This window comes from Heptranchias perlo, chromosome 1 (genome assembly GCF_035084215.1).
Source record: "Heptranchias perlo isolate sHepPer1 chromosome 1, sHepPer1.hap1, whole genome shotgun sequence".
NCBI classification, from domain to species: Eukaryota; Metazoa; Chordata; class Chondrichthyes; order Hexanchiformes; family Hexanchidae; genus Heptranchias; species Heptranchias perlo.
Window position 1 is genome coordinate 197,115,647 of NC_090325.1, and position 12,603 is coordinate 197,128,249.

At 45.8% G+C, this 12,603-nt stretch overlaps 1 protein-coding gene across 2 annotated transcripts in view; it reads left to right on the forward strand.

Moving 5' to 3' along the window:
- Positions 1 to 12,603, forward strand: part of LOC137306629 (clathrin light chain A-like) — a 50,934-nt gene that overhangs the window by 16,535 nt on the left and 21,796 nt on the right. For both annotated transcript variants that reach the window (XM_067975978.1, XM_067976054.1), the window contains exon 2: positions 6,615 to 6,658. In XM_067975978.1, the coding sequence (XP_067832079.1) occupies positions 6,615 to 6,658 (44 nt within the window). The remainder of the gene's footprint in view (positions 1 to 6,614; positions 6,659 to 12,603) is intronic.

Consider the following 12,603-nt stretch of genomic DNA (forward strand, 5'->3'; position numbering starts at 1 on the left):
ATCGGCTGCCATGTAAATCCTGGGCTCAAACCTGTACTCTCCCTCAGATAGACAGACGTCCCCCTCGGATAGACAGACGTCCCCCTCGGATAGACAGACGTCCCCCTCGGATAGACAGACGTCCCCCTCGGATAGACAGACGTCCCCCTCGGATAGACAGACGTCCCCCTCGGATAGACAGACGTCCCCCTCGGATAGACAGACGTCCCCCTCGGATAGACAGACGTCCAGCTCGGATAGACAGACGTCCCCCTCGGATAGACAGACGTCCCCCTCGGATAGACAGACGTCCCCCTCGGATAGACAGACGTCCAGCTCGGATAGACAGACGTCCCCCTCGGATAGACAGACGTCCAGCTCGGATAGACAGACGTCCCCCTCGGATAGACAGACGTCCCCCTCGGATAGACAGACGTACGGCTTGGATAGACAGACGTCCAGCTTGGATAGACAGACATCCCCCTCGGATAGACAGACGTCCCCCTCGGATAGACAGATGTACGGCTTGGATAGACGGAGGGATTTGTGGAACAAGTTGATTGGGACTTTTAGTGAGTTACTCACCTTCTGCGGTCTGCCCTCCCCCAGACCAATGCCTTCTGGAAGTCCATAAACACAAATATCTATTAATACCCCCTTGTCCACCATGTTAGTGACTTCCTCAAAAAGTTCAACTAGATTAGTCAGACATGATCAACCTGTGACAAATCCATGCTGTCTCTCTTTGATCAGCTGATACCTGTCCAAGTGCTCAGTCAGTGTCCCTGATGATAGATGTCAGTAACTTCCCCACAACTGATGTCAAATTGATAGGCCTGTAGTTACCTGGTTTCTTCCTCCTTTCTTAAATAATGGAGCGACATTTGCAATTTTCCAATCCAAAGGCACAATTCCTGTAGAGAGCTTTTGAAAATTATGACCAACACACCTGCAATTTCCTCATCTATTTTTTTAATACTCTAGGATGGAAACCATCAGGTCCTGGAGATTTGTCTATCTTAAGTCCATTATTTCCTTCATTGTCATCTTTTAAACTTATATTAAACCCACTAAGTTCCTCCCTTTGACTCATTTAGGCTTCTTTGTACCACTGGTATTTTGTCCTCTCCCTCCACTGTGAGAACGGATACAAAGTCCTCATTTAACAGTCTGCCACTGAGGTCTCGTTAACTCAGTTTCTTTCTCCACAGATTCTGCCTCACTAGAAGAGCTTTTACAGCATTTTCTGTTTTTATGTCATTTCCTTATTGCCGATATACTTCCACCTGCACCCGTCGTCAGTGGGCCCACATTCCCCATTTACCACTCTCTTTATCTTAATAGTTTTATAAAAACTTTTGCTGTTAGCTTTGATATCCCTTGCAAGTATTTTTTTCATATTCCTTTTTGCACCTCTAATTACTTTCTTTGTGTTCCTCCCAGTCTCCTGGATTTACACTTTTCCTTGCATTTGTGTAAGGTTTTTATTTAGCTTGATACTGTGTCTTATCTCATTTGTTGACCCCGGTTGCTTAACTACACTGCCTTTTAGAGGTATGTACTGGATTTGTATCGTGCCAAATGCTTCTTTGAATACTTCCCACTGTTTGTAAGTTTATCCATTAAAAGTTCAGCCCCGTTTACTGAGATCAGTTCATTTCTCATTCTTATGACGTTTGCCTTACTTGAATTTAAAACCTTGGTTTGTGACTCTCCCTTCTCTCTCCCACACTAATATCAAATCATATTATGGTCACTAATTGCAAGATGTTCTCTTACTGTCAGATTGTTAACTAATTCTGCTTTGTTTACCCATCGTTGAATCTAGTATGGGTTGTTCCCTTGTTGGTTCTAAAACATATTGGGGCGATTTTAACCTAACCCACCCGGTGGGATGGGGTCGATTCCTGGGTTTACACGGTTGAAGTCAATGAAGAGTAAAATTGGACAGAATTCCGTTAGTTTCTTGCCAGACGGATTGGGTTAAAGTGACCCCCATTATTCTAGAAAACTGTCCCTGATACATTCTAGAAATTCATTGCCTTTGCTATTTGAGCTGTTCTGCTTCTCCCAGTCTATTAAATTAAAATCTCCCATTATAACCACATTGTTTTTGTTACATGATTTCCTGATCCATCTGAGTTGGAATTAAAGGGAACAAATCTGCTTTTGCCTAAACTCAGTAGTATTGTCGTACTATCTGCCTATTCCTCTTTATTCATTATACTTCATACACCACTGTTACCTGCCCAGGTTGGGACAGAGACAATCACAAGGATGACAGCCCCTTGAAGAGACTTTAGCTGGAATTATATTCCTGTTAAATTTGATAACTCCAGGCATTGCCCCTTGCTCACAGAACCCCATGTATTTGTCAGATTTACAGCCTCCAGTGGGTTTTTTTTATCATAAAAGCTTCCAATTCCTTTCAGTGAAATTTCAATAAAGTTGAGCTTGAAATTTCAGGTAGGCAGCATTAATCCCTCATTTGTTAGTGGTGTCCGATGCCTCGGTGAGCTCCCTGCCACTGTAATCCCTCCCCTCCTATGAGGTCTGTGTGTTTCAAAACAAAAGTAGAATGTAAGGGACCGAGTGTAATGATCCAAATTTGCTGACGATACAAAGCTAGGTGGGAAAGTAAGCTGTGAGGACACAAGGAGTCTGAAGAGGGATATAGACAGATTAAGTGAGTGGGTGAGAAGGTGGCAGATGGAGTATAATGTGGGGAAATGTGAGGTTATTCACTTTGGTAGGAAGAATGGAAAAACAGAATCTTTTTTTTAAATGATGAGGAACTATTAAATGTTGGTGTTCAGAGAGATTTGGGTGTCCTCGTACAAGAAACACAGAAAGTGCAGGTACAGCAAGCAATTAGGAAGGCAAATGGTATGTTGGCCTTTATTGCAAGAGGGTTAGAGTACAGGAGTAAGGAAGTCTTACTACAATTGTATGGGGCCTTGGTGAGACCACACCTGGAGTACTGTGTACAGCTTTGGTCTCCTTATCTAAGGAAGGTTATACTCGTCTCAGAGGCGGTAGACCGAAGATTCAGTAGATTGATGCCTGCGATGAGAGGGCTGTCCTATGAGGAGAGATTGAATAGAATGGGCCTCTACTCTCTGGAGTTTAGAAGAATGAGAGGTGATCTCATTGAAGCATATAAGATTCTGAGGGGGCTAGAGTCTATTATAAATGATGTGATAACAGGATACTTAGAAAATATCAACAGGATTAGGCAAAGTCAACATGGAATTATGAAAGGGAAATCGTGTTTGATAAACCTGGAGTTTTTTGAGGATGTAACTGGTAAAATAGATATGGGAGAACCAGTGGATGTGGTGTATTTGGATTTTCAGAAGGCCTTTGATAAAGGCCCACATAAGAGGTTAGTGTGCAAAATTAAAGCACATGGGATTGGGGGGAATATACTGGCATGGATTGAAAATTGGTTAACACAGGAAACAGAGAGTAGGAATCAATGGGTCTTTTTTGGGGTGGCAGGCAGTGACTAGTGGGGTACCGCAGGGATCAGTGCTTGGGCTCCAGCTATTCACAATATATATCAATGATTTGGATGAGGGAACCAAATGTAATATTTCCAAGTTTGCTGAGGACAGAAACCGAGGTGTGATTGTGAGTTGTGGGGAGGATGCAAAGAGGCTTTAAGGCGATTTAGACAAGTTGAGTGAGTGGGCAAATACATGGCAGATGCAGCATAATGTGGATAAATGTGAAGTTATCCACTTTGGAAGGAAAAACAGAAAGGCAGAGTATTATTTAAATGGTGATAGATTGGGGAATGTTGATGTACAAAGGGACCAGGGTGTCCTTGTACACCAGTCACTGAAAACAAACATACAGGTGCAGCAAGCAGTTAGGAAGGCAAATGGTGTACAGGAGCAGGGATGTCTTACTGCAGTTATACAGGGCTTTGGTGAGACCACACCTGGAGTATTGTGTGCAGTTTTGGTCTCCTTACCTAAGAAAGGATATACTTGCCGTAGAGGGAGTGCAGCGAAGGTTCACAAGACTGATTCCTGGGATGGCAGCACTGTTGTATGAGGAGAGATTGGGTCGACTAGGCCTGTATTCACTTGAGTTTAGAAGAATGAGAGGGGATCTCATTGAAACGTATAAAATTCTGACAGGGCTAGACAGACTGGATGCAGGGAGGATGTTTCCCCTGGCTGGGGAGTCTAGAACGAGGGGGTCACAGTCTCAGGATACGGGTTAGGACATTTAGAACTGAGATGAGGAGAAATTTCTTCACTCAGAGGGTGGTGAACCTGTGGAATTCTCTACCACAGGAGGCTGTGGAGGCCAAGTCACTGAATATATTTAAGAAGGAGCTAGATAGATTTAGAATCAAAGAATCATAGAATGGTTATGGCACAGAAGGAGGCCACTCGGCCCGTCGAGCCTGCGCTTGTTCTCTGCAAAAGCAATCCAGCTAGTCCCACTCTCCCCCTCTTTCCCAGTAGCCCTACAACGTTTTCTCCTACAGGTACCTATCTAATTCCTTTTTGAAAGCTACAATTGACCCTGCTTTCACTACCCCCTTGGGCAGTGCATTCCAGATCCTCACCACTCGCTGCGTAAAAAATTTTTCCCTCATCACCTTCGGTCCTTTTGCCAATCACCTTAAACCCACGTCCTCTGGTTCTCGACTCTTCCGCCAGTCGGAACAGTTTTTCTTTATTTATTTTGTCTAGAACCTTCATTATTTTGGACACCTCTATCAAATCTCCACTCAACCTTCTCTGCTCTAAGGAGAACAATCCCAGCTTTTCCAGTCTATCCACGTTACTGAGGTCCCTCATCCCTGGAACCATTCTAGTAAATCTTTTCTGCACCCTCTCTAAGGCCTTCACATCCTTCCTAAAGTGCGGTGCCCAGAATTGGACACAATACTCCAATTGTGGCCGAACCAGTGTTTTATAAAGGTTCAACATAACATTCTCGCTTTTGTACTCTATGCCTCTATTTATAAAGCCCAGGATCCCGTGTGCTTTCTTAACCACTTTCTCAACCTGTCCTGTCACCTTCAACGACCTGTGTACATATACCTCCAGGTCTCTCTGTTCCTGCACCCCTTTTAGAGTTGCACCATTTAGTTTATATTCCCTCTCCTCATTCTTCCTACCAAAATGTATCGCTTCACATTTCTCAGCGTTAAATTTCATATACCACGTGTCCGCCCATTCCACCAGTCTATGTCATCTTGAAGTCTACCACTATTTTCCTCACTGTTTACTACACTTCCAAGTTTTGTGTCATCTGCAAATTTGGAAAATGTGCCCTGTATATTTGAGTCCAAGTCATTAATATATATCAAGAAAAGCAGTGGTCCCAGTACCGACCCCTGGGGACCACCACTGCATACCTCCCCTCCAATCTGAAAAACAACCGTTCACCACTACTCTCTGTTTCCTGTCACTTAGCCAATTTTGTATCCATGTTGCCACTGCCCCCTTTATTCCGTGGGCTTCAATTTTATTGACAAGCCTATTATGTGGCACTTTATCAAACGCCTTTTGAAAGTCCATATACACAACATCAACCACATTGCCCTCATCGACCCTCTCTGTTGCCTCATCAATAAATCTCATCATTTATAAAACTAGGTTCCATTGTTTTTCTTTTACAGCTTTATCAACTTGTCTTCCCACTTTTAAAGATTTGTGTACCTGTACCGCTAAATGCTCTGCTTCTGTATTCCTTTTAAAGTTTTACCATTTTGTGTATATATCCTCTCATCTTTCCTCCTAAAATGTATCACCTCACATTTCAATGTGTTAAATTTTATCTGACAATTATCGAATCTACTAACCTATTTCTAGTCCCAAAAGGCATCAAGAGGTATGGGGAGAGGGCGGGAATATGGTATTGAGATAGAGGATCAGCCATGATCATATTGAATGGCGGAGCAGGCTCGAATGGCCTACTCCTGCTCCTATTTTCTATGTTTCTATGTTTCTATGACAGTTTAGATGCTGAGAGATTGTTTCCCCTGGCTGGAGAGTCTATAACTAGGGGGCATAGTCTCAGGATAAGGGGTCGGACATTTAAGACTGAGATGAGGAGGAATTTCTTCATTCAGAGGGTTGTGAATCTTTGAAATTCTCTACCCCAGAGGGCTGTGGATGCTGAGTCATTGAGTATATTCAAGGCTGAAAGCGATAGATTTTTGGACTCTAGGGGAATCAAGGGATATGGGGATCGGGTGAGAAAGTGAATTTGAGGTCAAAGATCAGCCATGATCTGATTGAATGGCGGAGCAGGCTCGAGGGGCCGAATGGCCTACTCCTGCTCCTATTTCTTATGTTCTTATGTAAAAGGAAGAAATGTTTACTATATATCATTCAAACCAAAATGGCATTTGGTTTCAATTGTTAGACTCCAGTTATGTTTAGTACAGCGATAATAATGGTGAGATTCACCAGTATGGGTCTGTGACACCAGTCCAGCTGGACTACTCCTGGGTGATTAGATTTGGTGAAATTGTTCTCATGCATCTTCACAAACAGAAAGCACTGAAGGCAGAGTGCAGGCCTACTGTGTATCATTTATCAATCAGTGTTTTATGGTTGTTAACCATTGCTGCTTCTTTCACATGGCCCTGTTGTTCTTTTCAGAGATGACTGGTGATGAGGATGCTGTTAATGGAGACTCGTGTCAGGTAAGTTACAGTTTGCTGTGCCTTGCATTGTTTATCCCTCGAGGTAGTAGTTCTATGATCTGCACTCCCAACAGGGAAACTGTGTTCACAGGGAGGGGGAGTCGGAGGTAGGACTACAACATTGTAACCCTCATTCTAAAAAGGATATAGAGACACTGGAGAAAGTGCAAAAAAGATTTACTGGGATGATACCAGAACTCAGAGGTTATATCTATCAGGAAAGACTAAACAGTCTGGGGCTCTTTTCTCTAGAAAAGAGAAGACTGAGGGGTGACCTGATAGAGGTCTTTAAGATTATGAAAGGGTTTGATAGGGTAGACGTAGAGAAAATGTTTCCACTTGCGGGGAGACCAGAACTAGGGCCACAAATACAAGATAATCACTAATCGCCATCTAAGCAGCAGGCAATTAGGAAAGTAAATGGCACGTTGGCCTTTATTGCAAGGGGGTTGGAGTACAAGAGTAGGGGAGTCTTACTATAATTGTACAGGGCTTTAGTGAGACCTCACCTGGAGTACTGTGTACAGTTTTGGTTTCCTCATAGAACCATAGAAAAGATACAGCACAGAAGGGGGCCATTCGGCCCATCGTGTCCACACCGGCTCAAAGAACAACCAGGTGCCCATTCTAATCCCACCTTCCAGCACCTGGTCCGTAGCCCTGCAGCTTACAGCACTTTAGGTGCAGGTCCAGGTACTTTTTAAAAGAGTTGAGGGTCCCTGCCTCTACCACCAATTCGGGCAGCGAATTCTATACACCCACCACCCTCTGGGTAAAAAAGTTTTTACTCATGTCCCCTCTGATCCTTCCACCAATCAGCTTAAATCTATGTCCTCTAGTTCTTGAACCCTCCGCTAGGGGAAACAGGTACTTCCTGTCTACTCTATCTGGGTCCCTCATAATTTTGTACACCTCAATCAAGTCACCCCTCAGCCTCCTCTGCTCCAAGGAAAACAACCCCAGCCTATCCAATCTCTCCTCGTAGCTGCAATTTTCAAGCCCTGGCAACATTCTTGTAAATCTTCTCTGCACTCTCTCCAGATCAATTACGTCCTTCCTGTAATGTGGTGACCAGAACTGCGCACAATACTCCAGCTGTGGCCTTACCAGCGTTTTATACAGTTCCGTCATTACATCCCTGCTTTTGTATTCTATACCTCGGCTAATAATGGAGAGCACTCCGTATGCCTTCTTCACAACCTTATCTACCTGTACTGCCTCCTTCAGGGACCTGTGCACATGCACTCCAAGGTCTCTCACTTCCTCTACCCCTCTCAATATATTCCCGTTTACTGCATATTCCCTTTTACTGTTTGCCCTCCCTAAGTGCATTACCTCACACTTCTCCGGGTTGAACTCCATTTGCCACTTTTCCGCCCACTCCACTAACCCATTGATATCTTCTTGGAGTCTACAGCTATCCTCTTCACTATCAACTACACGGCCAATTTTTGTGTCGTCTGCAAATTTACCAATCATGCCCCCTACATTCAAGTCCAAATCATTAATATATACCACAAACAGCAAGGGACCCAACACTGAGCCCTGTGGCACACCACTGGAAACGGATTTCCATTCACAAAGACATCCATCGACTTTTACCCTTTGTTTCCTGTTACTGAGCCAATTTTGGATCCAATTCACCACATTTCCCTGTATCCCACGGGCTTTTACCTTTCTGACCAGTCTAACCTTATCTAAGGAAGGATATACTTGCCTTAGAGGCAGTGCAACAAAGGTTCACTAGATTAATTCCTCGGATGAGAGGATTGTCCAATGAAGAGAGGTTGAGTAGAATGGACCTATACTCTTTGGAGTTTAGAAGGATGAGAGGCGATCTCATTGAAACATATAAGATTCTGAGGGAGCTTGACAGGGTAGATGCTGAGAGGCTGTTTCCCCTGGCTGGAGAATTTAGAACTAGGGGACATAGTCGCAGCATAAGGCGTCAGCCATTCAAGACTGAGATGAGGAGGAATTTCTTCACTCAGAGGGTTGAGAATCTTTGGAATGCTCTACACCTGTGGGATATGGGGATTGGGCGGGAAAGTGGAGTTGAGGTCGAAGGTCAGCCATGATCTTATTGAATGGCGGAGCAGGCTCGAGGAGCCATATGGCCTACTCTTGCTCCTATTTCTTATGTTTTTATGTTTTTAATAAATCTAATAGGGAATTCAGGAGAAAGTTCTTTACCCAGAGAGTGGTGAGAATGTGGAACTCGCTACTACAAGGAGTAGTTGAGGTGAATAGCATAGGTGCATTTAAGGGGAAGCTAGATAAATCTGTAATTCTCCGTGATTCTCTGTACATTCTCTGTACATTCTGTCATTCTCTGTACATTCTCTGTGATTCTCTGTATATTCTCTGTACATTCTGTCATTCTCTACAAATTCTCTGTAATTCTCTGTAATTTTCCTAACATTCTCTGTAATTCTCTGTACATTCTCTGGTTGAGGATTCTAGGAGTAGGGGGCACAGTCTAAAAATTAGAGCCAGACCTTTCAGGAGCGAGATTAGAAAACATTTCTACACACAAAGGGTGGTAGAAGTTTGGAACTCTCTTCCGCAAACGGCAATTGATACTAGCTCAATTGCTAAATTTAAATCGGAGATAGATAGCTTTTTGGCAACCAAAGGTATTAAGGGCTATGGGCCAAAGGCAGGTATATGGAGTTAGATCACAGATCAGCCATGATCTTATCAAATGGCGGAGCAGGCACGAGGGGCTGAATGGCCTACTCCTGTTCCTATGTTCATTCTCTGTACATTCTCTGTAATTCTCTGTAATTTTCTGTAATTCTCTGTTCATTCTCAGTACATTCTCTGTCATTCTCTGTACATTCTCTGCCATTCTCTGTAATTCCATGTACATTCTCTGTATATCGCTGTAATTCTTTGTATATTCCCTGTAATTCTCTGTCATTCTATGTAATTCTCTGTAATTTTCTGTACATTCACTGTCATTCTCTGTAATTCTATGTATTTCTCTGTCATTCTCTGTAAATTCTCTGACGGTGAGCATGGCTTCCCAGTTGGGATTGCAAATCGCCCACGCTGCCCTTGATTGGTCAAAGACTAATTGTAATTACACGTGCTGCAGTTTAACATACTGAGGATGAGCAGAAGCTTATTAGTGAACCCGAACCACGAGTATAAAGAATGAATTGATGATTTTGCTTCAAAAGCAAGCAGATGAAATTTCCCCAGTGATTTTTAGGAATATAAGAAAATGTGGACCAAACAAAGGCCATTTCACTCATCAGATCTGCACCTTGCAAAAAATCTATACCACAATTGCAGTGTCTGGTTTCAGGTAGTTTTACCTCACATTGATGCTGCAATTGGAGAGGCTGCAGAGGAGATTTACTAGAATTATACCAGGGATGAGGGACCTCAGTTATGTGGAGAGACTGGAGAAGCTGGGGTTGTTCTCCTTAGAGCAGAGAAGGTTACGGGGAGATTTAATAGAGGTGTTCAAAATCATGATTATTTCGATGAGGCCCAAGGCCCAATTTCGGCCCCAGTTCGGGCACCGGTTGAAGTCCTGTCACCAACTTTGTTCCCGAAACCAAGCACTGATGAATTTCTACCCCAGCCACTCTCGCACTGGTATAATCAACCGCTGAATATTTTGCACTATCCGGGCGGACAGCTCACATACCAAATCTCTCATTCCGCAATTTAATGCCGCAATGAGAATCATAACTGGAACATTAAAATCAATAGATTAATAGATTCCCGCTGTGGCACATATACCCACTCCAAAAACCCAGGGAAACACATACAGCTCATGAGTACAATTAAAGCATGGCCAACCTGAACTTAGCAATTCACGAGGATCTCCAGAACCTTCCGAAGACAAGCCTGGAAGGGTGAGATATGGCAGAGGTAACTCAACAGATGGTCTCAATCTTAATGACAAAGAAGTCCATGAGCTCCTCGCACTTGTTGGAGGTGAGGGTTTGAGGGGACAGGGGAGAGGGGTTTAAGAAGACAGTTTGTAGTGCAGAAAAGAAGCCCGGGATTATCTTTGCATTGCAGGATGATCGTGGAGCAGAGGGCAGTTTGGCCACAGGAGAGCAGGAATTTACCAACTCGCATCCTGTATTTAAATGAGGCTCGGTCACGAATGATTTGGGGGCCTGCCAGTAGCAGTGAGGCTGCTCCACCTTTTCTTATCCTGATCTGCACAACGACCAGAATGTTTTAACTTACACAATACCCCAAGTGCCTGATCACGAGTATTTATAGCACCGATTATTTAACCTGTTAGTGGTTGAAACAAATAAACAAGTGTGGTCCTTATCACCAAATCTCAGCTTGGTCTGTCCCCTTACTCCTCCGGAACCTTTTGCTCCTTGAAACACCTCCCATTGTTCCATCCCTCTCGCCTCCACTTTAAAATCCTCACTTTCTACCGCCCACCCGAACCCCACACCAGGTTTCTCACCGAGATATCCTCGCTGCTGTCCTCCCTCAGCCTCTGCACCGAGAGTGACTTCTCATCCTCCAGTATTTTGGGGAGGTGACTCCACCTTGTGATGCAACAAGGGCACATGTCCCAGTGGAAGGAGCACCTTGACACCGTGTACCAGGGGCAGCACCTTGACACCGTGTACCAGGGGCAGCACCTTGACACCGTGTACTAGGGGCAGCACCTTGACACCGTGTACCAGGGGCAGCACCTTGACACCGTGTACCAGGGGCAGCACCTTGACACCGTGTACCAGGGGCAGCACCTTGACACCGTGTACCAGGGGCAGCACCTTGACACCGTGTACTAGGGGCAGCACCTTGACACCGTGTACTAGGGGCAGCACCTTGACACCGTGTACCAGGGGCAGCACCTTGACACCGTGTACCAGAGGCAGCACCTTGACACCGTGTACTAGGGGCAGCACCTTGACACCGTGTACCAGGGGCAGCACCTTGACACCGTGTACCAGGGGCAGCACCTTGACACCGTGTACCAGGGGCAGCACCTTGACACCGTGTACCAGAGGCAGCACCTTGACACCGTGTACCAGGGGCAGCACCTTGACACCGTGTACCAGGGGCAGCACCTTGACACCGTGTACCAGAGGCAGCACCTTGACACCGTGTACCAGGGGCAGCACCTTGACACCGTGTACCAGGGGCAGCACCTTGACACCATGTACCAGGGGCAGCACCTTGACACCGTGTACCAGGGGCAGCACCTTGACACCGTGTACCAGAGGCAGCACCTTGACACCATGTACCAGGGGCAGCACCTTGACACCGTGTACCAGAGGCAGCACCTTGACACCGTGTACGAGGGGCAGCACCTTGACACCGTGTACCAGGGGCAGCACCTTGACACCGTGTACCAGAGGCAGCACCTTGACACCGTGTACCAGGGGCAGCACCTTGACACCGTGTACCAGGGGCAGCACCTTGACACCGTGTACCAGGGGCAGCACCTTGACACCGTGTACCAGGGGCAGCACCTTGACACCGTGTACCAGGGGCAGCACCTTGACACCGTGTACTAGGGGCAGCACCTTGACACCGTGTACCAGAGGCAGCACCTTGACACCGTGTACCAGGGGCAGCACCTTGACACCGTGTACCAGGGGCAGCACCTTGACACCGTGTACCAGGGGCAGCACCTTGACACCGTGTACCAGGGGCAGCACCTTGACACCGTGTACCAGAGGCAGCACCTTGACACCGTGTACCAGGGGCAGCACCTTGACACCGTGTACCAGGGGCAGCACCTTGACACCGTGTACCAGGGGCAGCACCTTGACACCGTGTACCAGAGGCAGCACCTTGACACCGTGTACCAGGGGCAGCACCTTGACACCGTGTACCAGGGGCAGCACCTTGACACCGTGTACTAGGGGCAGCACCTTGACACCGTGTACCAGAGGCAGCACCTTGACACCGTGTACCAGAGGCAGCACCTTGACACCGTGTACCAG